This window comes from Drosophila pseudoobscura, chromosome 4, assembly GCF_009870125.1.
Source record: "Drosophila pseudoobscura strain MV-25-SWS-2005 chromosome 4, UCI_Dpse_MV25, whole genome shotgun sequence".
NCBI classification, from domain to species: Eukaryota; Metazoa; Arthropoda; class Insecta; order Diptera; family Drosophilidae; genus Drosophila; species Drosophila pseudoobscura.
This window is the reverse complement of record NC_046681.1, coordinates 23,055,091-23,081,711: the sequence shown is the minus strand read 5'-3', so window position 1 is coordinate 23,081,711 and position 26,621 is coordinate 23,055,091. Positions and strand designations below refer to the sequence as shown.

The 26,621-nt window shown below is 45.6% G+C and overlaps 5 protein-coding genes across 7 annotated transcripts; 4 read left to right on the top strand and 1 right to left on the bottom strand.

Annotated features, from left to right (window-relative positions):
- Positions 1-119: 119 nt before the first annotated feature.
- LOC4817273 (myosin-4) lies at positions 120-2,591 on the top strand. The gene has a single exon (XM_001356663.4). It carries the CDS (start codon positions 390-392, stop codon positions 2,418-2,420), a length of 2,031 nt encoding a protein of 676 aa, XP_001356699.3. The 5' UTR covers positions 120-389; the 3' UTR covers positions 2,421-2,591.
- Positions 2,592-3,351: 760 nt separating this feature from the next.
- LOC4816830 (uncharacterized) lies at positions 3,352-5,691 on the top strand. The gene has a single exon (XM_001356662.4). It carries the CDS (start codon positions 3,453-3,455, stop codon positions 5,559-5,561), a length of 2,109 nt encoding a protein of 702 aa, XP_001356698.3. The 5' UTR covers positions 3,352-3,452; the 3' UTR covers positions 5,562-5,691.
- Positions 5,555-8,479, bottom strand: Spindly (spindle apparatus coiled-coil protein 1 spindly). Its single transcript, XM_001356661.3, has 6 exons — positions 7,896-8,479; positions 7,666-7,831; positions 7,394-7,609; positions 7,188-7,329; positions 6,957-7,055; positions 5,555-6,890 (listed from the first exon to the last, which is right to left on the bottom strand). The coding sequence occupies exons 1-6, from the start codon at positions 8,406-8,408 to the stop codon at positions 5,702-5,704; spliced, it is 2,325 nt and encodes a 774-aa protein (XP_001356697.2). The 5' UTR covers positions 8,409-8,479; the 3' UTR covers positions 5,555-5,701.
- Positions 8,480-8,822: 343 nt separating this feature from the next.
- IFT57 (intraflagellar transport 57) lies at positions 8,823-11,800 on the top strand. Its single transcript, XM_001356660.4, has 3 exons — positions 8,823-9,398; positions 9,455-10,217; positions 10,722-11,800. Exons 1-3 carry the CDS (start codon positions 9,102-9,104, stop codon positions 10,871-10,873), a joined length of 1,212 nt encoding a protein of 403 aa, XP_001356696.2. The 5' UTR covers positions 8,823-9,101; the 3' UTR covers positions 10,874-11,800.
- A 5,373-nt stretch (positions 11,801-17,173) lies between these two features.
- On the top strand, positions 17,174-26,505 carry drm (odd-skipped family member drumstick). Of its 3 annotated transcripts, none has more exons than XM_015180621.2 (3): positions 17,174-17,391; positions 23,712-24,453; positions 26,315-26,505. In XM_015180621.2, exons 2-3 carry the CDS (start codon positions 24,233-24,235, stop codon positions 26,358-26,360), a joined length of 267 nt encoding a protein of 88 aa, XP_015036107.1. In that variant the 5' UTR covers positions 17,174-17,391; positions 23,712-24,232; the 3' UTR covers positions 26,361-26,505. The 3 variants fall into 3 exon arrangements, with proteins under 3 accessions (XP_015036107.1, XP_015036108.1, XP_033236021.1); XM_015180622.2 differs by lacking the exon at positions 17,174-17,391 and adding an exon at positions 17,805-18,163; XM_033380130.1 differs by lacking the exons at positions 17,174-17,391; positions 26,315-26,505 and adding exons at positions 17,806-18,163; positions 25,718-26,004.
- Positions 26,506-26,621: the final 116 nt, after the last annotated feature.

Genomic DNA, 26,621 nt, shown 5'->3' with positions numbered 1-26,621 from the left:
AGATTACTTTCTTAATTTTATTAAATTTCACAAAATTATTTTCAAGCAGCAGTAGAATTTTTTCAACATAAAAAGTAGGCCTGGAAAAATCATTTGGAGCCAGTCGATTTCTAGTAGTCGGGAGTAGAACTTCAAATTCATTAATTTTAGGTAACGAGCGTTATAGTATATATTATTATAAAAATTTTCTGTTAGCAAAAACAGCGTTAAAATTTAACTAGTGCGAATTCAATCAGATCAAACGCTAAATTTAAGTAGTTGTTAAACGCTAAATTTTAGTAGGCGTCAAACGTCAACCCCCAAAAGCCGTCACAAACTAGAAACCACCGCTCACAGCCGACAGTCTGCCGAGGCAGCCTTGGAACAGATTCTAACCGTAATAATAGTCGATGGAGTCGATGGGTAACGACTTGCAGCTGAATCCCACCGAGGTGAAAAGAGAGGAGTTGGGTAAGAAGAGCAGCTGCGTCAGTATGCAGCGAAAGGCATCCGTCCTGGTGGGGCCAGCAGTCAAGGGTCCGAAGATTGACTCGCTGGAGTCGACCCCCTCCAGTATGACCCGTGACGAGCATCACGGAGACGGACAAGGTGACGCAGATCTGGCTCTCAGCGAGGTGGATGAGACCGATCCGAAGCTCGACGATGAGGATGAGTATGAGTGCGATGGCAGGCATCGGATACTGAAGCCTGTGAAAAAGAGATCCGTCTCCTATCGCACTACTGAACGCGTTCGGGATGCTCGTCTGCAGAAGCCCCAAAACTCCGACGAGATTGGGGCGAAGCTGAAGGAGGAGCTGAGCAAGTACAAGCAGGAACTGCAGGAGTACAACGAGACCACCAAGGATCTGGAGGAGAAGTACATGAAGATCAACTACGAGCTGAGCGGCCTGCAGCAGAAGCACGATCATTTTGTGGCCACGCAGGGCAGCAGCTCCGACCAGGAGGAGGAAATGGATGGCGAAATAGACGGCGATGGTGATGGCGTCTATAACTACAGGTCCACGACCAGTATCGCCTCAGATGCATCTCTGGATAACAATAGCAGCAAGATCTTTCGCAGCAGCAGCAGCTTCATGACCGTCCTAGAAGCTCCCAACTCTTACGAGGATCTGCACCAGAAAAAATACCCCAGGGAGAAGCACGGCTCAAAGCACATGTCCAAGCAGTCACAGCCGAAGAAGAATAAGATGTCCCTGTCCGATCAGGTCGGCGACGACTACAGCAGCCGCATTGTGGAGACTTTGGCCAGTCGTCAGTCCAGGCGACGGCATCGCTCGATGATGAACCACCAGCACGAGGACGATGACGACGACGAGATGGAGGATCAAGAGAACCATCCGGCCTCGATCAAGGATGTCTACAAGGTTCTCAAAGACGTGATGAACACCTCCCAGGATCATCACACGTACAAGCACGAACGAGCGCGTACGCGGGAGCGTGAACGGGAGCCTAGTAGCTCCACCCGAGAGCTCTACTCGACGATCAACAACCTGAAGAGCGAGCAGGGGCAGTACCGAACCATCATTCGACAGCAGAAGGATCGCCTCACCGACTATCACTCACGCTGTGTCAAAGCCCAGGAGATCATGAAGACGCAGAAGCATGAGATCGATAAGCTGCACATCAACAACAAGCAGCTGGAGTCGAGCATCTACCACGACATCGACACCCTGCGCTCGAAGATCGACATGAAGCTGAAGAACATCTCCCACCTGCCGCAGATGATGCGGGAGGAGCACATCAAGTACGAGAAGGCCATGCGGGAGAACTGCGTCCTGGGCGATAAGCTCCGTCTGCTCCATCAGGAGGCCAACCAGCTGAAGCTGAAGATCGATGAGCTGGGGCGCCGCAAGCTGGTGACCATCAACCGCCTGAAAGCCGCCGAGCGAGACCTCAAGATCTTCAAGAACTACAATGCGGCCCTCAAGACGGAGAAGCGGCGCCTCTCCGATGAACTGACCAGCGTGAAGGAGCAGCTGGAGTCCCTGCAGTCAGCCAGCAAACGGCAGATGTGCCGCCATCGGGAGCAGAGTGAGAAGCAGCGCCGCGAGCTCCAAAAGCGCATCTTCGACCTGGAGCTGAAGCTCAGTCGCAGCCAGAACTCCACCTCGAGCCTCATCCAAGAGCGCGACAGCCTCATCGCCGAGCTGCAGGCACAGCTCCACACGCTGGTTCACAACTTTGAGGTCTCCCAGAAGCACATTCGTGTGCTGCGACGACACATCTACTCGATGACAACAGGTGGCAGTGGCATAAGCGGTGGCGGAGGAGTTTGTGGCACTGCCAGTTCTGGTATCGGCTCGGCCCAGTCCCAGCGACCAAGCGAGTCATCGGGCATCGGTCGGGTCAATCACAGTTGCCAGGGTTCCAGCGGCGGACGCAGTAATCCACGCATGATGGCGATGAAGGCCAAGGCCTAGATTCACCCTAGATATCAGCGGCCCAGACAACTTGAAGATATGGCTCACATCCTCTAGGAAGCGCTATGGAGAGAGACAGATGGATGCGATCCATATGATCAAGTTGCATGTTGCTGGTGGCACACGTCATTTACTGCCTGGATTCTGTGAATAAAACTGATACAATTTTTATGTTTCTTTTCCTCTTCCTTTAGTTGTCACTCCGCAAGGCGTGTGGGAAAACCATCCCTCAACGACGCAATTACCATGTTGCTCTTTCTCTTTCTAACCCACACACATTACCGCAAGGGAACACGCTCAACGCGTGCTCTCTTCTTCTTGTCTCTTTTGATCCTCTCTGAGCGAGTCTTTTTACCTACGCACTCTCTCTTTAACAGCTACATAGCAATGGGAGCGACAGTGGACAATAACAAACGGTAAATCGTAAGGAAGGCAACGCAAGATGACACTGAGAAAAATCTCGTAGTGAATTCTTCGACAGCAAACGTACAAAAAAAACGTATTTGCCTTTTTTTCACCACACTTCAGCAATCTTCTTTACGACGAATAACCCCTTAACCTCGTTACTCTAATGATGCTCCCCTTTCGCACCTGATCTCTGATCTCATCCAATTCACATGACCAATAAGTGCCAATCAAAAAGCCGAATATAAACAAAAACCAATTCCATGGAAGCCCACAAGTCCATGTACGCAGTTCATGGCAGATCTCTCTGCTCAGCTGCTGGTACACACAATGTTTTACATATAAACAAATTTCCACAGCCACTTTGGAGCATGAGATTCTGTGCGAAAAGTGTTTGGGAGATTAGGAAGAGAGGCAGGGGGTGGCAGCGGGAGGACCAGGCGATGACAGCCGAAAGAGTGCGTTCCGAATAGGAAGCAGCGTTCGCTCCCAGAGAGCGAGGAGTCTTGGCTAAATATAACACAAAGAATCTCTGAGCAATATTTTTTAATATTAAAAGAAAACTCATGTCGATGGAAGGGGGTTGGGGCTACTGGTGCTGGTGACTCGCAAAGGTGCGCTGCGCTGATGGTTTCTCGGCGCTTTTCCAATGTGAGGGTCGCTCCTCGGCTCTCAGTTGAGTTTTCGCACGCGCCGCGTACGAACACGGATGAAACAGATTCGCAGCGGCACGCTCCAATGGGCAGCCCCTGGCATTCCCCTCCGACGACGATGACGCACTGCGTCGGCCTCTGCCTCTGTTTGCTGCTGCTCTTGTCACACGTGAGGGCATCAGCAGCAGCAGCAGCTGACGATGAGATGTCTTCCGCCTACGGGTCCACTTCCACTTGCGTCATTCGCGCCACGCTCTACATGACGCCGGCATGGGATCGCAGCGACCAAGATTTTGGCCTGCCCCTGGACATTGATTGCTCTGGAAACAACACGCTGGAGGTACTAGCTGCATTCGACCTTGGCGCCCAGCGGGTGGCCGGCAAAAGTCATGTCCTACTGGACGGAGCCCACACGCCGCCACTCGGTGTCGCCAGCTATGGCCTGGAGTATCTGGATAATTGTCCCCATCTGCAGAGCTTGGAGATCGAGCGATTCGTTGGGGACTCCACCCTCAGGCTAGGCTGCGGTGGTCCCATTCTAAACAAGATGACAGCCGTGTTCATTAAGAATAATGAGCTGGGCACGCTCAGTGGCAATAGCTTCGAGCAGTTGCCGCATTTGAGTCGTCTTCAGATTCAGGGCAACTCCCTGAGGTTCATGGAACCACTGCTGGGCTGTGGAAAACTCCAGGAACTTACTATCAGGGAGGAGGAGCATTTGGTCTTGAGAGATGGTGACATCATTGAACACCTGGCGAATCTAGAAAGACTTCGCTTGAGTCGCATCAAGATGATTAAACCCGAATTCTTCAATTTATTGCCCGAGAGTCTCATAGAACTCGTTGTGGAGAAGACACCGATTGAAGACAAGAGCTTAGTCCTGGCCAATGGAACCTCTCATCTGATCAATGTGACCATTGTCGATTGCCATCTGAACAGCTTTGGCCTTGAACCATACGGGAATCGGAGCATACTCCACTTGAACCTGAGTGGCAATGCCTTGACCTCATTGGAACTGGGGGAAAGTTGCCTCATATCGCTGGATCTCAGCAGGAATCAATTGGGTAACCTAACCAGCGGCTGGTTCAGCAGTCTGACGAAACTCAAAGAGCTGCGTTTGCAGGAGAACCTAATTCACACGCTCTCTCTGGTGCAGTTGCTCCGGATCGCCCCACAAACCATCCAACATATCGATCTGAGATCAAATCACTTGATGACTCTAAAAGATGTGGACGCCCGAATGGAGCAGCCGTCAATGCAGCTGCGTATCTTTATCGATGGCAATCCTTGGAGCTGCCAGTGGCTGCTCAATTTCTCGCACACCCAGCCGCAGATGTTCCGGCTCTTGCAGTACTCCAAGTATATTTCGCACATCAATGTGAATGGATTGAGCTGCAGTCCCCAGGAGCCACCCACAGAAGGGCCTGCGAAGCGAGAGCGACCGCCTGGGAGGATTATGCATGTGATCCTCAATAACTCCTTCGTTCCGGTGCCGCATCCTAACACGAATGTCTCCAGCTTCACAGTGTTGTATGGCAATCCCGTGGAACTGCATCGCAGCCAACGTTCGGGGGCCCTCATCATTGTCTTCATGCTGCCCTTGGGGATAGCCCTGCTCTTCCTGCTGCTCTACCTATATCTGCACTGCGAACGACTCTTCCACTTGTCGTATTACATATCGGGACTGTCGTGCTTTGGCGATGGCAAGTCTTCCAGCCAGCCTCGCTTTGTGGATCATGTGGATATTGTGCGTTATCCCATAGCCAATGGCAATGGTGCTGCTCCCCTGGAATTGGAGCCCGCTCTGGCCGATGGCTATGAGTCGCCGGTGAGCGGTGGTGCCTCCATTTGCAACTGCACGGGCCATAGAGATTCCTCGTGCTCGCGCACGCATCATGTGACGTACGAGGCACTGCCCACGGAGCTGCCTTATCAACTGTACTCCGAGATCACGGAGCTGGCGGAAAATGGAGACGGAACGAAAGAGATTCCGAAAGGCTGCGCCCCTACAGCGCCCATCTACGACCACCTGTCGTTTGGGGAGGAGGGGAAACAGGAGGTTGAACTAAGGGAAAATTCGTAGGGGTCGTTTATATTTCCCTGCTCTATTCTGTTGCTTTCTTACTAGTGTTTTTTTTTGTGCTTGTTTTGGTGTGTAACTAATGACTAAGTTCGTGTCTAGATGTAAGGTCTAATTAAAGTTTCTTATTAAATGTGATGCCGTCACTTCTTTGGCTGCCTGGAGCCGATGACAATGCGTCTGATGATGTTCGGGCCCTTAATCGTTGGCTTAATGTCTTGGCCCCCAGCGCCAGCTGTCTTCGGCTTCTCATTCTCCTTTGCGTCGGACATTTGCTGCTCCACGGGACTCAGATTATGTACAACAGGTGAGCTGCCGCTGAACTGGACCATCTTGTGGCTATCCTCGGCAAATATCTCTCGCTTTTTGGTCAGGATGGAGCGTACATTTATGTTCGTTGTGCCCTGCATGGCAGGCTGTACCGATGGCTGCGCGTTGCTCCTCACGGGTGTTCCCTTACGCAGTGGTTTGGCCGGGGTCATGGTGGCGTCTTCGATCTCGATTTTGTTCGGTGTAGAAGAGTCGATGTACTCCACATCGCTGTCATAATCCTGGTCCATGAGCTGCTTTTGTTTCAGCGGAGTTCCTTTCCGTCCTTTGGACTTGGCTTTTTCTTGTTCTGGCTCTTGTTTGCCCATTAACATTTCATTGGACTTAACCTTGATGACGCCCAAACGGGGTTTGATTGGAGTGCCCTTCATCACTGGTTTTACTGCATTGTCAATTGATAGGTCATTATCTTCATCCTCCGCCTCTTCGCTGGACTCTTTCTGCGGTGTTTGATCTTCGCATTCCGTTTTGAGGCGACTCTTGATGGGAGTTCCCTTCATCAGCGGCTTGGCTGCTTCCACGGATTTCTCTTCGCGCTTGACTTTTATCCCTCCTGCACGCGCCTTGACTGGAGTGCCCTTCTTGACGGGCTTGAGTGTCTCTATTGCCGGGGATTTATCTGTAACTTCTTCCTTTAATATGACTGGCGTGTTCTTCGTGACCTCCAGTTCTTTGCATTCAGGATTGGGCACCAACTGTATGGGTGTCTGTACCTCACGTAAAGCAGCCGTCTCCTGCTTGACGCACGGTAAGCCTGTAAGCTCGGCTGGTTGAGCCTCTCTCTCCTTCGCCTCAGCATCCTTGACTACAGTCTCCGTTAGTCTCCTAGGGGCTGGGCTTTCTGTGGCCACACTGACAATGCGTGGTAAGGCGGCCTTCAGTTCGGCCTCCTTGATGTTGAACTCCATAGCTTGGACGTGCTTGAAGGCAATCTTGTGCTCTGTCAGCAGATTTTCACGATCAATCAGCACGCAGCGAGATTTCAGGGACTCAAATCGCCAACTGGAAGTGACGGGAGTATCAGAGATTTAAATAGAAATCGTTTTGAAGGGGTACGCCATTACTTACCGCGCCATCTCCTTCTGCACGGAGCGCATCTGCTCGTCCAGGGCGGCCTTTTGGATGCGCATGCTATGCAGTTGCGCCTTTTGCTCGTCCGTTTCGCGTCTAAATGGATGAATGGGGGGATGTGAGGATAACTACCTAACTAGAGAATAGAGCCTGCCTCATAGCAAGAGGCTTAGCAAGTGATTGCTAAGCGATGCTAGCACACTGTCGATACGATTGGGCAACTCATACTTGCAGAATTCCAGCATGGAGTCCAGCCAGGTCACGTTCTTCTCGCTGGCCACCTCGCGCAGCCGCTCCTGGGACACATTCAGCTGCTGCTCCAGGGTCTCGTTCTGCCTCATCAGCTGGCGAATACGTTCGTTGAGCTTATCTGTGGGAAATAGTGAACGAATCATATTCATTTCATTCAGGGAAATCTCCTGGGTAATGCTTACTCTGATAGGTCTTGTCGGCACTGCAAAAGATGGTGCTGCAAGCCTGTAGCTCTCTGTGCATGGCAACGTTCTCCCGCTTGAGGCGACGTATCTCGAACTCGCTCTCCGTGAAGGTCTTCTTCATGTCCAGATAGCTCTTCTTCTGGGCAGCCAGCAGCTGCTTCATCACCTGCCGCTGGTCGTCCACCTCCGCAAACAGAGAGTTTCCCTTGGGCTCTGAAAAACATCAATATTAGGGGCCATCCTCAAAAAGAAGAGCGTCTTGTAACTACCATTGGTTTGAGGCGCACTGGTTAGCTGGAAGATCTTGGCATTGGCATCCACCACCTCCTCCTGGGCGACATACAGCTGCTGCTCCTTCTCCTCCAGTTCGCTGCGCTTGCACTGCAAGTTCTGCTCCAGGCAGCTCACCTGATCCTGCAGACATTCAATGGTTTTCTAAGGGGAAAAATCCAATCTATCAAAGGCTGTCTCTATTAAAGCTTATGTGTCTGAGACCTACATCTTTTTCAGCCACTTCCAAGATGTGTTTCACACTGAACTCTTCATGTTCCGCCAGTTTCTGCAGCAGCTCAGAGTTCTCGTTCTCCAAGGCATGGAAGCGCAGGTGGCATTCTTCATGGGCATCTTTCGACGTCGAGTTGGCCGCCAGTCCACGCTCCGCAGCCGCCAGTTGGTTTCGCAGTGCACTCGCTTCCTCCGCTTTGGCGTCATAGTCCTGCTGGAGAGTGTCGTGATCCACTTGCAGGCTCCTGAACTTACGCCGCAGCTCTTCCAACTCCTGCACCTCTACACCGGGACGATCTTCCGGCGGTTGCGAGCCCAATTGTTCGAGTTCTTGGGTCAAGTAGGCCTCGGCCGCTAGCGCCGTGTCCAGATTTCGTTTCAGTTCGTATATGCGCTGGGCATCGTTTTCGGTCTGGGTTTTCAGCTTCTGATGGCCCTCGTGCAGTATCTTGTACTCCTCGATAATATCGTCTACGCTTAAAGCGTGCAGATCCAAATTAATGCTCATACTTTCGGCATCAAATTTAATTTGTTTTTGAAAAAAGTGGCAAAAAGATGCTAGTGATGGGACTGCCTGACACTCAGAAATATACCAAAATATACCGTCGCATGTTACAAATATACCGTAAATATACTGACGAGTTCAAGTTCTATTTTACATATTCCTCGTTTTTGATATTCCGTGGAATATTACAAGCTATATAGAACATTTAGCCATGCCCACATAGTTTCATACGATTGATGAATGAATTTTCTACAAGATTAATTACTTTTAAGTACTTGCATGTATTGAATGTATGGAATTTAAGTACATATTCTAAAAGTATGGAATGGGACTCAAAGAGAGCCTTACGCGATTCATCTTCGGCTATCGATACTATCGACTGGATATGACTGGTGCGCGTTAACATTTTACGTGCTGTTAAGCGCAGCTGTGGCTTCAAGGTAGGCGCAATATTTAAACTTTGTTCTACAAAATATCGAATTTATCCGCAAGATAACAATTAACAGTTCTTATCAGAGTTAAATATTTTCCAACAGCTACATTTTTTAAATTTCTGTTAATTCACACGGCACCTGCGCTTTCACTATGTTTGCCTCCCTGGTTACCATGGAAACTTTCCTACGTTTCCAAACAAATATTTTGCATTGCCATTAAAGTATTACTCAGGAAAGTTTGATACCACATTTAACAGCCAAAATGCAGCAAGATGATGGACCGGAAAAAACTCAACAGCTGCAGAGCTTCCAATCGGATGACTTGTTGGAAAAACTGAAATTACTCAACTACGAAAAACATTTGCTTAAAGAGTTCAAGCTAAAGCCCCTGTCGCGGTTCTACTTTGTGAAGGCCACCAATCCGGGGGAGCAGTTCTACATGTTCACCCTGATCTGCTGGTGGCTCTGCAAGAAGCTCGGCAAGGACATGGAGCGACCCCAGGAATACGATGATCCGAATACGGTCGCTGCTAACATCATTCAAATGCTGGAAGAGATCGTAAGTTGACGGAAAGGCGAAGGAGTATCCCTTTTGTAAACGTTGCTTCTTTGCAGGATGTCCCTGTGGACTTTCCGCCCAATAAACTGATTCGTGGTGCAGGACCCATCTGCCTCAATGTCCTGGACATACTCTCCACGCAGGCCTGCAAAGTGGCCAAAGTGGGATATCAGCGTGTTCAGAAAATGCAAGAGGAGGAGTTCCTGGGTGACTATCTGGAGGACAATGCCGAAATCATACTGGAAAAGCTAGAGGACGAACAGAACGCCGCCGGCCTCAGTGACGACAGCGACCTGGAGCTGGAGGCCCACAATTTCAGACAACTAAACTGGCTAAATCGCCCCCAGAAGAAGTCCATCGGCGATGTGGCCCTCGACGAGCAGGCCCAAGATCTTGACGCCCGTCTCAGCGACCACCAGGAGTGGCGCCTCGAACTCGAGCGCGTGCTGCCGCATCTGAAGGTCTTCGTAAAGGCGGACGCTCGCGATTGGCGCACCCACCTCACCCAGATGGATGCATTCAAGTCCAGCATAAACGAGTCCTCGGAGACCACACAGGCGCAGCTGAAGAAGCTGCACAGCGAGTTCACCTTCAGCCTGGAGAAGGTGGAGAGCCGCGAGAAGCATCTGAACAACGAGCTGCAGCCCCTGATCCAACAGTTCAAGGAGCTCTCCATTGAGCTATCCACCATCCAGTATGCGCAAAACCAGGTGCAGGCGGACTCTGAGAAGCAGTTGGCGCAGTTGAATGAGGTGATGCTGGAGCAGGAGCTCAAGAAGGAGGAAATGGAACGACGCGGCCAGGTCATGTCCGATGGAAGTGAGTATGGAATAGCTTTTGAGTTTTGTAGAAGGGCAATCAGAATATCGTGAAATACCTGCTGAATATAGTTAAAAAACGACAAATAAAGATCGAAATATATTTCGATATTGCTATATTAGTATACAAATGATTAGTACTCTGAGAATTGAATTGAGCTGAAGAATTGAATCTTTTAATTTAATTGCATAGCAATTGATTCGATTAGCTGTCAATATCTTATAAAAAATGGCATAAAATCGAATCTTGTAACGAATATCTTACCATAAATTGTGTAAAAGAGTATCATAGGATATCAAAGGGTACCATACTGAATATCGGAATGAATCTGTTCAAGCAAACATACCTTATTTCACACATCTACTTTTCACACTGCTGCAATCTGCTCCGATTTCTTGCGCTCGATAAGAGTTCCACTATTTGCGATCCATGATTCTGAATCACAGCTCTAATACCCCCGTTGTAAACCGCCCACGATGCATACTAATCCCACTTTCATTCCAGGTTCCGTGCAGCAGATCAAGAAATCGATCGTCAAACTAAAGGAGGACATTGCGCAACTGAATCTGGAGGTGGCCCTCCTGGTGCATGCCCACGATCAGGAAACAGTGGTGCGCCAGACCCAGAGCCTGGCCGGTGACCAGGCAAACAACTGATAAAATGATAATGCGGCTGCTTAGCGTACTCTAACCATACAATCCATACAGTCCATACTTTCCTTACACAAAAAACCCCGTCCTGGAGCCTGGCTTAGGTATTTTTCACACCTTGGGAATGGGTGTGTGCGGCGCTGCTCTCGTTTGCGTTCGATCTGGCCAGCGATTAGTGATCCATTGTAAGAGAGAGAGAGAGAGAGGGATAGAGAGTGGTAGAGGGGGTGGGACCACCAGCGATGCACCGCCCGAGAATCGTTCGGGGACTGTGTTTAATTTGATTGCCGCGCGCTGATAAGTATCGTAATTGGTTGCAAAGGCCAATAGGGCGGTCAATTATCACCTCTTTGTTATCTGCTCCTTCAACAAATATACGCATGCGCATGCGCGCGAGATCCTTTACGATCAAAGATAACGGTGAGGTGAGAGTGAGCAAGGGAGAGCTAGTTGTTGCACTATCGTCCATTGCGCACGTACTACTTGACAGAGAACCGCCGCCGCCGCCGCTGTCGAGAGCCTTGGAAACCCGGAATCCAGAAGGGAAGGTGTTGCCTGCCCCGCACGCGCATCCTTTGTTTGCCCACTCGCACTGATAAGCCGCCTGTATGGACACAGTGTGTACAGTGGTACTGGGACACTGTGTACAGTGTGTACAGTGGGATGCTTGGAGAGTGCGGGGTTTGGCCCGCAACTTGTTGTGATTTTCGCTGCGGCCTGCCAGAGGTAGGTGCTAAAAGGTTTTTCCCTAAACGGCAACACACAAATGGGAAAACAAGCGGAGGTTGCAGGATTTTCCCAGCCAAAATACAAAATTGTATTTCGATACAGTGAAAGCTTCCTTGAAGTGGAACAAGAGGATCCTGGCTAGCCGTTGTCATCTGCTAAAGCAGGATTTTCCAACATTCTAGAATCCAGTCTTTAAAGATCAGGAATTAAAGAAAGAAAGAAATCCAATTCAGATTATTCCTAACTTAACTCTCTGTAGCTCTCTCTCTGTCCCTCCTCAAAATAGAGCAGACATCTCTCTTCCTCTTCTTTCCACTCCATCTTTCTCTCTTTTACATAAATTGCAATATTATTAGGCTTATTTGATATGCGCCGACGACGAAGCCAAAAACAAAACGCTGCAGAGAAATTGCGAAAAGCTCAAACACAGCAACAAAACAGCAACAGAAGAAGAGAAAGAGGAAGAAGGAAGTGGAGGAAGAGGAGGTGGAACGTCAGCAAACTGGCTGCCTGCTGCTGCTGGCAAAAGCCTCAGCGAAACGACTACTGTTCATTTCCCACGGTAGGATTCGGATGCCATTCCACTGAGTGGAACGTGGAACGAGTGGCTGGGACTTCGGCTCCAAGCTTCGGCTCGTCTGAGAGTTCCAAGCTTCGGGAGCACTTGGTGGGAGGCAGGCAGCTGCTGCTCTCGATGTTGTTGTTGGGCGGCCAGAGCGAGTGCTTTGCCGAAGAGTTTCATTTGCTCATTGTTTACGGGCGGGGGGGTAGGGTAGGAGATGGGGTATGGGGAACAAAAAGATAAACCTGTTGCCCGATTTCGACTTTACTTTGAATGAACAGAAATATGTTGTGCCCTAAAGCATTTTGTGGGCATAAATCGTGAGGGGGATCGATCTCTCTCTCTCGCTCTCTGTCTTTTTTTCTGTATGGGTCTGCTTGTCTCCCTCTTTCAATCCGAATCTCTCTCCTTTCCTCTTCCGTGCTCTCTTTCCTTCAGCCTCTTTGTGCGAGTGAGTAAGCGCTTGTCTCTAATCCTCTAAAGCCAGGCGCCACCTACTCCCCAGAGATTCCTTACTTCCTTCTTCTCTTCCTCCCCTCGCCCTCGACTCTTTGTAATTTCTCAATAAAAATGAAAAAACTAATAAATTTTGCCTAAACAGAGGGGCAGGGACGGTATGGGTGCACAGCGGGGTGGCTACTGGAAGCACGACATACCCCAAAAACAAAAACAAAAAAGAACCAGAAAAAGAACGAATATTATTTGTTTTGTCATATATTGTATGCAAAAGATCCAATAATTTATGATCTAATATACAAAGAGAAAAAGTTTCGGTTTGAAAGGATAGAAACTTCGACGCGTTCATTCATGACCGAATAGGAATAGGAGCGCAAGAAGCAGGAGAAGAGGAGAGGAGATAACATTCAAAAAGAATTAGAAATCAAAGAAGCAGCAGAAGAGAGTTGATATGGTCAGGAAAACTAGCAGAAGATCAGACTAAAGAAGAACCAAACACAAAAGACGATCATCGCAAGGAAAGAACCACAAAGAAACAGACAAATTCATTGAAAACTTCCAAGTTTTTCGATTGGGATCCCAGGTCCAAGACCGATTCTGATTCCGACTTGAAGCCGATCTTGGTGTGGGATACCGGGGATCATTGTCAACATTTTGACCGCTCGCTGGGCCCGTAATCATCGGTCTATCCCACCAACCCCAATCCCAATCCCAATCGCAATCCCCACTCGAACAGAATGAATGACGCCGCCGCCAACATCGATTTAAATGCAAATCAATGTAATAAAACATTTTTCGGTCTCGTATTCGGTATTCGGTGTCTCATGGGATACCCTCTACTATTAATTCCGAATTGAATTCGATGTTTCTGGTTTGACAGAGAGACACCCACGCGGGCGACACCTCACCTCACCTCTCTCTCAAATGGAATGGAACGGAAGTTCATGTGGCGCTTAGGACACCACCAAAGAACCAAGTCGATCGTAAATCAGTTCGAATCAAAGTGAAAACTCTCACAAAAGATGTGGGCTGGTAATTTGTATAGAAGGGCGATTGTCTTCCCATGAAAATAGGACAATTTACAGGTTTTTAAACACAAAAGAGAGGATGGGGATGGCAGAGTTGGAGGGTATGCCATATAGTAATCTAGAAGACATGGGTTGACACCTTTTCAGATAAATTGTTCAGCGATAAGTGTTATGGGAGCCGGGGTACGTTGGTTAGTTTTTGATGGGGATGCTTAAGAATGAATGAAAACAAGTGCAAAAGGGATTATGTGTTAAATGAGATGTTTAACATACGGGGTATCTCAGGATTCTTAACTTAAAGTACACTTTTGATGAAAATTGTAATGAACACTGGTCTCATTTTACGGCCAGCACCTTTTACTGCAATAAAAGTACTCAAAAAGAGAGAAATCTGCACTAAAAACAAATCCACACCAAGTTATACGATCGTAACTCTGCTCCCAATAGAGTTATCATTCGAAAAATTCACCCAAATAACAGCTACAGCTCCTCCCCTGTCATTCGACTCTAAAAGCTTTTGCCACACACTTTGCCTACTTCTTTATGGCGAATTAATGACCGAAAAAAACGAACAAGAATTCCAAATAAACCATAAATTTTATTAATTTCTATGGCTGCTGCCGCACAAAAAAGAGCCGTGTGTGTGTTTCGTATATCTGAACAATAGCGTCGATTCATAGAGTTCTGCAGAAACACTACCGAACCACACCGAACCGCACCCAATTATAATAAAAAAAGCAAAACAAAAAAAAAACTAAAAACGAGCAACAGCGATCGAAAGCCAGTCGTCAGTCGGTGGAGAGTGGAAAAACCTTTTGCTGCTCCCACAGAAGTGACAACAAATTTAAAATTTACGAAATAAAAATTAAAATTAAATAAAAAATACAAACAAAAACCAACTGAAAAGGCGAACACAATGGATATCTAAAAACTGAAACTGAAAACCGAACGGACAGGAAATTAGCATACAAACTGAAGATCGAAACTGCATATCAAATGAGGGATTCGATTCGATTCGATTCGATCAATCGAATGCGAATGGACGGTGTTCAGGTTTCGGGGCAGTTCATTCAGCTGCGAGTTCATTGATAGATCGTTCGGTTGCTCGGTCGGTTCCTACCTCCGACTAACTGTTAAAATAGAAACATCATCCAACGAATTTACGAGCCAGCGTACCATAATTCAAATTTATGTATAAACCAAGTCTCCAAGTCTGGGCCCAAGTGTGGGCCAAAATAAATCAAGTCACGACACTGAGAAAGACCTCTTCTGTTGGCTTCGAATGATTTTCCAGTACACCTTGAATGAGAGAACTCCGGCTAAATGACAACCGAGACAACTACCGTGTGCCAAATGAAGATGGAGGCCCAGATCCAAGAGCCAGGTCTCGTCATCATCATCGGGTATCATCATCTCCAACTGTTGACAACGCCTTATTGCGGTGGCTGCGGTCCAGTTTCATTATTATTAACCAAAATATAAAAAAACCCCAAACAAAAAGATCAGAGCCCATTGAACGCCCACGTCTTTAGCATTTGCTTGGTGGTGCTTCTTCAACAGATTCGCACTTACACAGACAGAAAAAGTATGGTAACAAATGGGAGTAAATGTTGTATTACGCAGGGTCTATGTACGTTTATAATCTGAATTTTGTTGCAAAACCAATTTTAGGCATCACATTTCCCATCAATATCGAGTATAATTTCTTTCCGTGTATTCGCACATATATTTATTATAATTTTTTTGCATCTGTCTGCTGTCTGCCCCTCTAAAATTTATGTGACCGCATCGCTGCCGTATGAATTTTTAATTTTTCACCAATCTTTTTGTTGGTGTTTTTGTTGTGCCATTGCCTGTTGCCTGCCTGATTTTGTTTGCCTTTTTAATTTTGGCAATTAATGAAATTTAATACTTTTTTGTGCACTGTCTGTGTCTGTGTCTGCTGGGGCTGTAGATTGTCTTCTTTGAGGTTGATTTGGTCATTGAGAAAGTTGTGGCAAGTCATTTGAATCATTCGCTCTAGAAGGGTAGTCCATTTGAATGGGTTTTGAAGGGTCTTTGAGAGGGCATTTGATAGACGGATGATGGATAGCAGTTCAAATGGGTTAAAAGAACATTGGAAAGACTTTTGAGGTGAGTCAAAAGCAAAAGAAAACTGATGGGAGGGCCTTGAAGAGCCATGTAGAATATTTCGGATGATATTTTCAAACATTTTGTGCATCGAGTTCTTCTTATTATACCATATACACATCTTTGATATATTTAATATATTTTTTTCACCCCCGAAGTCTTTAAGCTGATTTTTCATTTCTGATTTTTTTTTGTGGAGCTTTATCTGTGGACGTTTCATAATTAGTTTCGCCTCCATAAGGAAGCTCCTCACAATTGTTGGAGCGTCTCCTTTAGGAGACGAGACTCGTGATTGCCCATTTAAAATATGCAAATTTGACACAAAAACAAAAGCAAACCAAAAAAAATGAAGCCATCAAATGGAGTTGGAGCTCCATTGAATACCCCGCCAACAGATTGCACTTAAAAATGCCCAAAAACGGAGAGTGAGAGACAATGAGATGGAGGGGCCAGTGAGACAGAGATAATTTGTTAAACTTTATTGATGCTTGGATGTCGAAAGGCGAAAACTTAATTAAAAAATTGGCCAGCAAGTCCTTTTTTGGCGAAACACTTGATTAAAAACAGCAAAAAGAGCCCCAAAAACAAACAGATGTAAAAAATTAATGAAATATTTTTGTGAATGAGAGATTCCATTGAGAAATCACTGCGAAAGAGGAGACGGGGCAGAGCAAGGGGGAGAATCTATATCTATAGAAAGATAAAGACAAACAGACAATCTACAAAAGAGGCCACACACAGGGCAAAAGGCGGCAAAAGCCAAAAGGAACGAAAAGTTTCCCACACATATGAACAAAATGGAGCTGAAAGCAGAAGAAGACCAGCCGAAAGAGAGACAGACAGAGAGAGAGAAAGAGACAGGGAAAGAAAGAAACTGCGTAATACGGTTGCGCTGCTCTCTTGACAGGCTTCAGAGCGCCGCCCAAAGCGCCACAAAATAGGACACGCCCACTAAACACTAAGTGAAAGAAAGTTTGCAGAGAGAGAGAGCAGAAAGAGAGTCGGCTACCGTTGCGATGAGAGAGAGAGGGAGAGTGCTTAAGCCATTAAAAGCTCTCACCTTTCTCTCATTAAGGCGCTGTGCTTAATTGAAATGTTGCCTTACTTAAACCTAATTAACAGTCAAATCATGTAACGCCCCAGAAAACACTCAACGGAGAGCGTGGCACAAGCGGCACAGACACGCTTTCTCACTCGGTCGGCACTCGCTCTTGAGCTCAATCGCTGGACCCAACCAATCAGCAGTCGCACTCAAAACTTGTTTTACGCTCAGAGGCGGTAAGGTTAGAGCGGGACAGAGCCAGTGCACATACAGCCGAGAGAGCGGGAGGGAGAGTGAGCAACAAAAAATAACAAAAAAAATAAGGTAAAAAAAATACAAAAAGCTACAACCCATCAAGCCTGAAGTTTCGATCGTAACTTTGCAGTTGACTCTCGCGCACAGAAGCGTTCGGAAGTGAAATATATTTTATTAATAATATTACCGTCGTGGCAACCGAGGTCTCTCTTGCTACAAAGGCTATACGGTGCAAGCGATCTGTGGAATATATATAGTACAATATCAATAAGTAATATCTGGAAAGAGCAGAGCAGGAGCTATATAGAACGACGTAGCATAGGTAAGCGCACCGCCATTTTGTTGGTCTTAGAATTGTAGCCATTTTGTGGCTACTGTTTTGTGACCGTTACCCCTTTTTCGAAAGAGAGCTTCCTCTCTTACGCACGCATACAACTACAACACTAAAACCCGAAGATTGGAGCCCTGCGCGAGAGCGGGACGGCTTAAGTGTTGCGCATGCGCAGTAGCACGAAGTTTTTTTTTTTGTTTCTTCTTTTACCCGAACCCGCTTCGGGACTACTGGTATTTTATGCTCTGACTCACTCGCTCCGACAGAGACAGAGACAGAGCGATTGTTGCTGCTGCTGCTGCTTCTGCTTCTGCGTCGCCTTCCTCACTTGCCAGCAGCGACGCTGGCAGCGACGTCAGCAGACAGCAGCAGGCAGCAGCAAGCAGCAGCAGGCAGCAGCAGCAACAGCGTTGACTACTATTTCTTTCAGTTATTCATTCATTCATTCAACTTTGTGCCGCGCAGTGCGTAGTTCCCTCAGTTCCTTCGCGAGTACGAGCACCTCCCGAAAGAGATCAGCCATCAGCCAGGCCAGCGATCTATCTATCCCCAAGACAGATCAGATCCCATAGAAATACCACAACATCGTTAAGTACGTGACTCTCGTACGAGCAAAGCCCCGACACAGCCACGACACAGACGGATTCCAACAGCCGTCGCGTAATTCCAGTTTCCAGTTTCCACAACATTCCATTCCACCCGTTTGTTTCCCAGCAGCAGCACCGCAGAACAGCATCGTAACATTTCCGCTCTCTCCCATTGGGTAAGTTTTATTCTCGAATTTCAATTCCAGTAGCAATGGCGCTCGTTCTTGTTCTGCCACTTGCATGCCCCTTCCTTTGCCGCATGCCCCGTCTTCACTTGTTGCTTCGGCTACCAGTTTTACGCTCTTTCATTGGACAGCCACGTAATGTGGGTGCGTGTGACTCTCTCTCTACCTCTCTCTCTCGCTCTCTCTCTTTGGGAATGTGTGTGCGTGACGGAGATAGAGCTGCTGGTCTAATGCTAATATGGCGTGCGTGTGGCAAATGGAGCTTTTTTCGGTGCCTTGCCTTGTGTCTGTGTGTGTGCGTGTGAAAGTGTCGCCATTTGCCAAAATGGCGGATAGCAAATCGAAATCCCTATTGGATTCTATGAGATTAAAAATAAACCAAAAATTGTACAATTCGGAAGATACATTTTTAAAAAAACTTCTATTCAAGGGGAGAAAATAAAGATGAACCAAATTTCATCATGACTGAGACTGTAGAATACCTATTGGGATTGATAATTTTCTTTTATATTCCCCATCTACTTATTGGATTAAAGTTATAAAACTAAAACTTTTGAATCTTGGAAACTCATCTTTAAGTAAGACACATTTTTCTTAGGAAAGAAAAGCCTGTCATTCTTTTAGCAGGATGCTTAAAAACCTTTTAAAAATCTAGAGATTTTTTAAAATTTAATATCAGAAATATTCCATAAGGACTCTAAATAAAAAAGCTTTTATCATTTTGGGAAAATATCTCTATGATTTTTGACCAGATTCATCCAAAAATCGTTTCTGTATCCACTTGAGATATATTTCCAACAAAGAAACGTTCACGATCTATAAGAAAATTTTGAATTTTTGCGGGGATCCCTAAGTACTTGGGCTGACCGCCCAAACAATATTCCTCTTTAATAGGTCATAACAAAACGTAATAGTTTCAGAAGCATCTATACAAGTGCTTAGTTTTATATATAAGAAAAAACTATAAACCATCAAATTCCTATTTGCGACTCCCAAAAAACATACATATCAACCAAAAGCCGTCGGCAATTGGTCAAATCAAAAGCTTCCCCATTGAAAGCTTGGCCCGCAGATGAGTCAGTCTGAAACGAGGCAAACTTCTTGTGGCTTAACACAAGGTCTAGCCTAGAGAAGAAGGTTAATCACAGAAGGCAACACACCACCAGCCAAAGCGAATCATCGCCAGGAATGTTGAACGATGATCTGTTCATCATCGACAAACAGACTTGGCCAAATTTCCAGATGGTGAGTCATAGGTTTGATAGCCATTAAGTTTTCGCCTTTCGTTGGATTATGAAATACCAATGAGTGTCGAGTCGAATGGCTCGAACAGTTGTTGAAAAAGTTTCCAGAACTAAGAGGGACATTTTTTTGTGACTTTTCCTGAATAGTTCGTTTACGAGCATATTTCATTCTTTTCCCATTTCTTTCTTGACTTTCAACCTTCTGGTTTTCTGGTTTTTTGATTTTCTGGCCTTCTGCCTGGTGTGTGTGTGTGACCTCGTCTAGACCACACGCTGTGCCTCATCAATTAGAGTCTAATTAGCTAAACGATTACTGTAAATGGACATCAGCTGGCACCTAATCTTCCTTGACTTTGACCGACTGTCATATCGTCTTAGAGATATGAGATGTGAGATCCATAAGAAATCAACTTTCTTTACCATTCTTCCCCGTGTTTTTTGGCGAGAAGAGCAGATGAGTGAGAACCAGAGATCCATCCAGAGATCCTTCTTCCTTTGTCTGTTGCGGTATGTTGTTTGGGGTCATCTTTTCTTGTGTGTTGCATTCACCTTTTGTTCTACTTGAAGTGCACTGCCACATATCCTAATTGTTTCCACTGGCAACATATTGGTTCTGCTCTCCATCCATCCCTCTTTTCTTCGGTGACGGTGTGGGTGTTTTTCCCAAGAATTCTGTGCCATTAGCACAATTAGATTCGTATCAAATGTGTGTTTCGGTGCCTTTTGTCCCTTTATTGTCATCTCTCCCTGCGTTGTATTTTTTATTTTTTTTTTCACTTTTCGGTTGTAATTTTTAATGGCACCTTGCCAACTCACTGTCCGCCTCCAAAAAAGAGAGAAGTGTTTTGTGAAAGGGATCACAGGAGAAGTGTGGTAATCGCTTTTGACCATGTCCCTCGGTCGGTCCTTCGACGTGTGTGTCACTCTGGTTATCGTTCGTACCGCTACGTTCGTACATTTATCTCATCTCTGACTCTGGTACCGGCTCTGGTTCTGGCTCTGGTTCTGTCGGGGTGTTAAACTGTAACTCTGTCTGTGGGTTCGTGGAAGGCGCTGTTCCAGTCGCACTTACTTTGCACTTCTTCCCATCACAGATATGCAATAATCTCCCTCTATCTCTCTCTTTCGCTTGCATGCCATTTTTATTTGGTTCTCCTGCTCTTTCCCTGCTGCAAATCTAATTTCACGCAGCATTAACGCCTTTCGCATGCCCTTCACTGGGACTCGGGACTCGGGATGTGTCGGAGGCAGAGTCAGGATCACGCTGTGTGAACCATCTTTTGAGCAAAGGTCTCTCTCCTATCACTCTATCTCTCTCTCTCTCTCTCTCTCTCTGAAAGATTCTCTGAGTGTACACAACACTAATTATTTTCAGTGCGGATTAATGGGATTATCTTTGCGTTGGACAACAGTTTATTATACAATATTTGGGCAGTTCTTTTGGCCGGATCCGATCTGTGGGTGTTCGTTTTGTGGCCTCTGTGGCTCTACGGCTAAGCGGATTCGCAGTTGCCAAATACTAACAGTTGGAGATCGCCTCGTCGTCAGCTGCTGACGTCTGAAGGTGCCAAGAAACGCCCATTGGGTTTTAAGATGGTTTTTGGCAAGATTGTGTGATGTTATGCCAAGACTGTTTGGATGGACTTTCAACAGATTATGATGATCTGAAAACAGCATTTGGTCTGTGCTTAAAAGAGCAATTCTTGGTTCTTTCTGAGATATATGTAGTTCCCAAGTTACATGTGCTAGGATATGTGCAAGGTTAGTCCAACCCACATATGATACATTCTTTGGTTTTCTTAATATTTAAAAAGCTTTCGTTGGTTGTTTTCCTACATCTTTTTGAAGGTCTAGTTCCCGAGGTGCTTTTAGAAGAGTCTGACATTTTTGTGGGTTACTGTTAATCTTTATTCTTTAGCTATTTTTGGATCATTAAAAGTTATGTATATGGTTGGGATAGTCCCAAAACCCTATGTGATGACCTGAACCCTAATGCAAACGCACTTAACCTTCGATTCGCCTTCAATTGTGAGCTCAAATTTCGCTCAGTTGACTTTCTACAGCACTGTCCCCCCATTCGCTGTCATCTTCAACTACAGATCATTCCATCCATCGTCATCTGCGACTCAGCCACTCATCCAAATGACCAAATAGAGTGCTTAACCCCCAGCCGCAACCCGTGGCTAATGCTGCTCCACTTAAGCCCACGCTGAAAGCCAGCCAGAGACGACGGAGCCAAAGTAAAGCATAGCCAAAGTCGAAGCCACATCCAAATCCAAATCCAAATCCGAGACCAAAGCAACAGAGTCAAAGAATCCATATCGAATGGATGGCCTTATGCAGGCGCCCTGTGTCGCATGATTAACGGCGTTAAAATGCCAATGTGACGCCACATTGTGTACACAAATTAACATTGGAGGAGTCGCAGAGAGTTCCCCAAGAGAGACTGGGGACCGAAACGGAGACGGAGACAGAGACAGAGACAGACATGACCAATGCGATCAGCGACCCAGCAGCCATGGACCCAACCGGGTACGGGGACAGGGACGGAGACGGAGACCTGGACCTCTTCCACCAACACAAACAAAGATACAGAGTCAGGAAAGTCAGTGTTATAATTTGAATATGTTTAGTGGGCATTAATGTTATAATGACAATAACTACGTACCGTCTGCGGCCGGTGCAGCACCCGCTGTGACGTTTGGCTTTTGTTGTCAACGTTAGCTCCCCTAACCGAACCCAATCCCGATCCCGGTCCCGATCCCGAATCGGGAACCCGTTCCCATACCCAAAAAGTGCTCCAGCTGCGAGCTGAATGCACCATAACATATAAATAAATATCGAAATCGGGCCTTGCCGAGACGCTTGTCGCTACCAGTCAGCGCTGCCTTTTGTTTCGCACAGAAATTCCCGAATTCGAATCCGAATCCCAAAACCCCAAGCGAATGAAAAGGCAAAGACTACGAAATCTGAGAAATATATATCCTAAAAAGAACAAAAACTGCCATCCAGCGGCGCCGAAATGACAAAAATAAAATTACATAAAAAATAACAGTTGTTAACTACCGCGAGGACACGGACGCTGGACCGAGGGATCGAGAAATCGCAAAGGAGAAGCGTTGGGCATAAATATCATTCGGTTTCGCAAGGCGCCAATTAAAAATAAACTTGTTACAGCGCCACCTTAATGAAGTGGCCAAGAACAGGGCGTATTTGGCAACTGTACTTGGCTATAACGCGACGGGGGAGTAGCCCCAATGGGGTGAATTATTGTTATGACTCAGTTTCATAAGAAATGCTAAGAACTGACCAAGTGAACTCGGTTGTCCATCGATGAAATTGTGCCAAAATTTGTATACTAAGTGGAGTAGATAATCATTTTTTTTAGGACAATTGTTTCATCAAGACTACCACATTTAATCCTATTTTATACTGTCGGAACTCGGCTCTCGCTCATGAAAATTCCATTAAAATTAGTACGCAAAACAGTCACTGCCTTAAATTCGAAAATGTAGGGATTTTATTATGATCTAAGCCCTTTATGGTTTACTTTCCAATAAGAACTCGGTTGTTCTCTGGGGAATTTCTATAAAAATTGGTATGATGCCAATTGCCTTCTATGATATTGTCGTTCCAATTTTAGTATATGTTCTGCCGAAGCAAGAACTATGATATTGTACTTACATAAATATGTGAGAATCATCTCTGAATATTGGTATATTGTGGCGTAAAGTTCTTGTATTTAAATATACTTTCATTATCATGGGGGTTCATGTTATCTGATAGTTTCAGCCTCAAACATCTGATTGCTCTACAGCTAATTGAACAATTGTGTTTGCGGAAGTAAAGTACAGTGCAGTACATTACCCTAACCGAACCGAGCCGGGCCGGGCCGGGCCGAAAGCACTACACAGAGACAACGGTGAACAATCGATGGGTGTCGTTGAAGACAAATTATTATATGGCCCGTCGAAGGTTACCATCCGAGACTTGGGCATGGATATGGTGTATGGGGCATGGAGGGAATGGTATGAGTGTGGGGCATCTGTGGTGATTTGTAAATGTCAACACCGAGCTTCAGCCACGGATTTGGTTGCTGGTTGGTTAATGAGTCATTTTAAATTTTCATGTTGCGTGAGCACCGCTGCGAAGCGGACACAGACAACTTGTCGGATGGAATATACAATATACAATATACAATATGTGTATATGTATATTTGAGCTGTCTGAATTTATTGGCACATAAAAGTTGTCGCAGGCGTTGCTAACTTTATATTTTTGTCTCTGTTTTTTAGGTGTTTGCCTTAAAGTGCGCCATAAACCAAAAAGTCAACAGCAGCAGCAGCAGTAAGGCCCACCCAAAACGCCCACAATACCATAGGGAGAAATCACAGATAGAGCAGCGGCAGCAGCAGCACAAAAAAAAAGATAGTTGGACAGAAGCATCGTTGCCGCATTTCACCAGGAAAAAACCAACCAACTGGCAACACTCACCGCAATTAACGGTGTTATCTGGGTATCTGGCGAGAGATAGCGATTAAACGAAAGAGAGTGTACACCGAGCAAAAGCTCCCCCAAACACAAAACACACAACACACGGCAACTCCCCCACTGACAGACCGAGAGAGAGCGAGAGAGAGAACGAGCAAGCAAGTCCCCCATTTGTTGGTTGGGAAAGAGAGCGAGTCGGAGAGAAAGAGAGCCCAGAGCACAGAGCACAGAGAGAGAGAGCAGTGAGTACAGCGAGTGTATACTCCGCCGAAAAAGCCACCGAAAAGCCCCCGAGGGAGAAGCCGCGCACATACCGCCCGTCAAAATGTTTGCTGTAATGCGAATCGACAACGATGACTGCCGGTCGGACTTCCGTCGCAAGATGCGTCCGAAGTGCGAGTTCATTTGCAAGTACTGCCAGCGGCGTTTCACCAAGCCATACAACCTGATGATCCACGAGCGCACCCACAAATCGCCGGAGATCACATACTCGTGCGAGGTCTGCGGCAAGTACTTCAAGCAGCGTGATAATCTTCGCCAGCACAGGTGAGTCTTAACATCCTACCCTACCCCCTGACCTGACCTCACCCCTTAGACCTTCCAATTCAAACGCATCCAAGTCAGGGTTGTGCCTTGGGGTTGTATATACATACACACACACACAAATAGTACATGCCTGGGTATATCTAAGTTTTAAGTGCATGGATCAGAATCCCTTCTTTTCGGTGTTGGTCAAGAACAAACAAGCATTCGTAATATATCCACAGTTATATAGGTGCAAAACCTAGGTGTATTCATCATTCAGACATCTACTATATTCATTGCCAGTGGGAATCACTTTCATGGGAAAACGTTTTGCCTCAGGCAGATTATTCATAGCTCAAGTTCTATTACTGGATATAAAAAACCCTTAAATGTTTAGAATTAAGTGTGAAAAGAAATAAATTTGTGATATGGCATATAAGATAGATATACCAGAGCTATTTATAGCCGCCAGGGAAAAGCACTTTGATAAAGAAACGTTTTGCACAGGCAGATTATTCATATATCAAGTTCTAAAGCTAGATATATGTATGTAGTAGTAATGTATGTTTGGAGTAATCACCTTTCAATGAGCGTAATTCTCTCTAATTGAGAAATAGCTAAATACCGAAGAAAAGAGTCAAAAAAAGTATCATATGTTAATGAGAGCTATGATTTAATTATTAAAAATCATTTCTAACTATTATAATGGATCATAAATGAATGAATAATATGTTTAACATTTGTGGAGAAAAGCACCATTTATGTTGGGGCAACAGGTCAGAAGTATTTACATAGTCTCTCTTGGTCTCTCTGGCATATATGTATTAGTATAAATATAGTATAAAAACCTTTTGGTATCGGTTGAATGAGAAATTTCAACCCTTAAAGCCACATATTTCTTTATCAAATGCTTCCAATAGGAAATACCAATTTTGGTAGAACTTTAATCTAACAATCCGATAAATTATTGAGGACATAAGCCATAAAATTGAGGTAGTTTCCGGACAAAAGCTCTCGAATTATACACAAAGCTTAAACGCATTCATATATACAACCTCACACACCCACAAAAGCACACACTCACATACACATACACATAACCAACCATAAAAGAACCGAAATCGCAATTCTATTTAGGGGGTATACAGAAAAGCACCGAATCGCTTTGTTAATATATCATTAATATTGTAATTTGTTCTATTCACTGAATTATCGCACAACCTTCTGCCACATCACGAATTATTCTCTATATTTTTCTTGTTTTCTCTCTCTCTTCTATTTGTAGATGTAGTCAGTGTGTTTGGCGATAAGCTAAAATACCATATATATACATACAATATATATATATAAATATATATATAAAAAAAACCGCACATACAGAGCAATATATAAAGTAAACCCGATATCTAAGCACCGCAGCACCAACAACAGCACGCAATATCACAGCTATATCTTATATATATATACTATATATCCATTTGAATGGGATCTGAACAGCAAAACGAAGCGACAGCCGCAAAAGTAAAAGCAAAAGCCACAGCTACAGCTGCAACAAGCACACACACACCGCCTTCTTCATGCACCACTCAAAAATAATTAAATAAAAAACTCTAAGAATAAGTCCAACACAAGCCACAGCATCGTGTACTATAATGAATGAATGGATGGCTAGATTGGGTGTTGGTTTTATCTATTTCGATTTTTTTTTGGTTTCTTTGGTCTCTTCAATGCACTTGCCACGCCCCCCACATCCATCAACAAAAAACATTCACAAAATGTTGCGCAGGCGCAGCACCACCAACACCAACAGCAACAGCAACAACAAAAGCAGCCACAAAAGAACAGAAAAGAAGCAACAAAATTCTCTTCAAAATATTTGCAGAAATCTACACAAGGACACCTGTGGGCGTGGTGGTTATGGGAGGTAAAAGAAACCACTAAAGGAATCAGTGGAACATTTATTCCTAGCTACAATAACCGATAGAGCTTTCGCTTAAGCAACATTAAACAAGCAATATAATCACTCGATCCAGCAGTATTCGGGGATGACCGAACATCCCCTAAAGGATCCAACAGGATCCAAGCAGGATATTCCTATACAGCATCATTAACCGCTAAAGCAACAATAACCGATATAGCAACGCCCAGTCGGAGTAACCGATACAGCAACAGCAACAACCGGAAGGAAG

Bases quoted from the DNA above. Each gene is read 5' to 3' on its own strand.
- LOC4817273 (XM_001356663.4), top strand. From the start codon at position 390: ATGGAGTCGATGGGTAACGACTTGCAGCTGAATCCCACCGAGGTGAAA.
- LOC4816830 (XM_001356662.4), top strand. From the start codon at position 3,453: ATGGTTTCTCGGCGCTTTTCCAATGTGAGGGTCGCTCCTCGGCTCTCA.
- Spindly (XM_001356661.3), bottom strand. From the start codon at position 8,408: ATGAGCATTAATTTGGATCTGCACGCTTTAAGCGTAGACGATATTATC. The intron at 7,610-7,665 runs GTAGTTACAAGA...GATGTTTTTCAG, and splicing joins CAGTGCGCCTCAAACCAATG to AGCCCAAGGGAAACTCTCTG. The intron at 7,056-7,187 runs GTATGAGTTGCC...TCATCCATTTAG, and splicing joins TCCATGCTGGAATTCTGCAA to ACGCGAAACGGACGAGCAAA.
- IFT57 (XM_001356660.4), top strand. From the start codon at position 9,102: ATGCAGCAAGATGATGGACCGGAAAAAACTCAACAGCTGCAGAGCTTC. The intron at 9,399-9,454 runs GTAAGTTGACGG...GCTTCTTTGCAG, and splicing joins TTCAAATGCTGGAAGAGATC to GATGTCCCTGTGGACTTTCC. The intron at 10,218-10,721 runs GTGAGTATGGAA...CTTTCATTCCAG, and splicing joins CCAGGTCATGTCCGATGGAA to GTTCCGTGCAGCAGATCAAG.
- drm (XM_015180621.2), top strand. From the start codon at position 24,233: ATGTTTGCTGTAATGCGAATCGACAACGATGACTGCCGGTCGGACTTC. The intron at 24,454-26,314 runs GTGAGTCTTAAC...AAATATTTGCAG, and splicing joins GATAATCTTCGCCAGCACAG to AAATCTACACAAGGACACCT.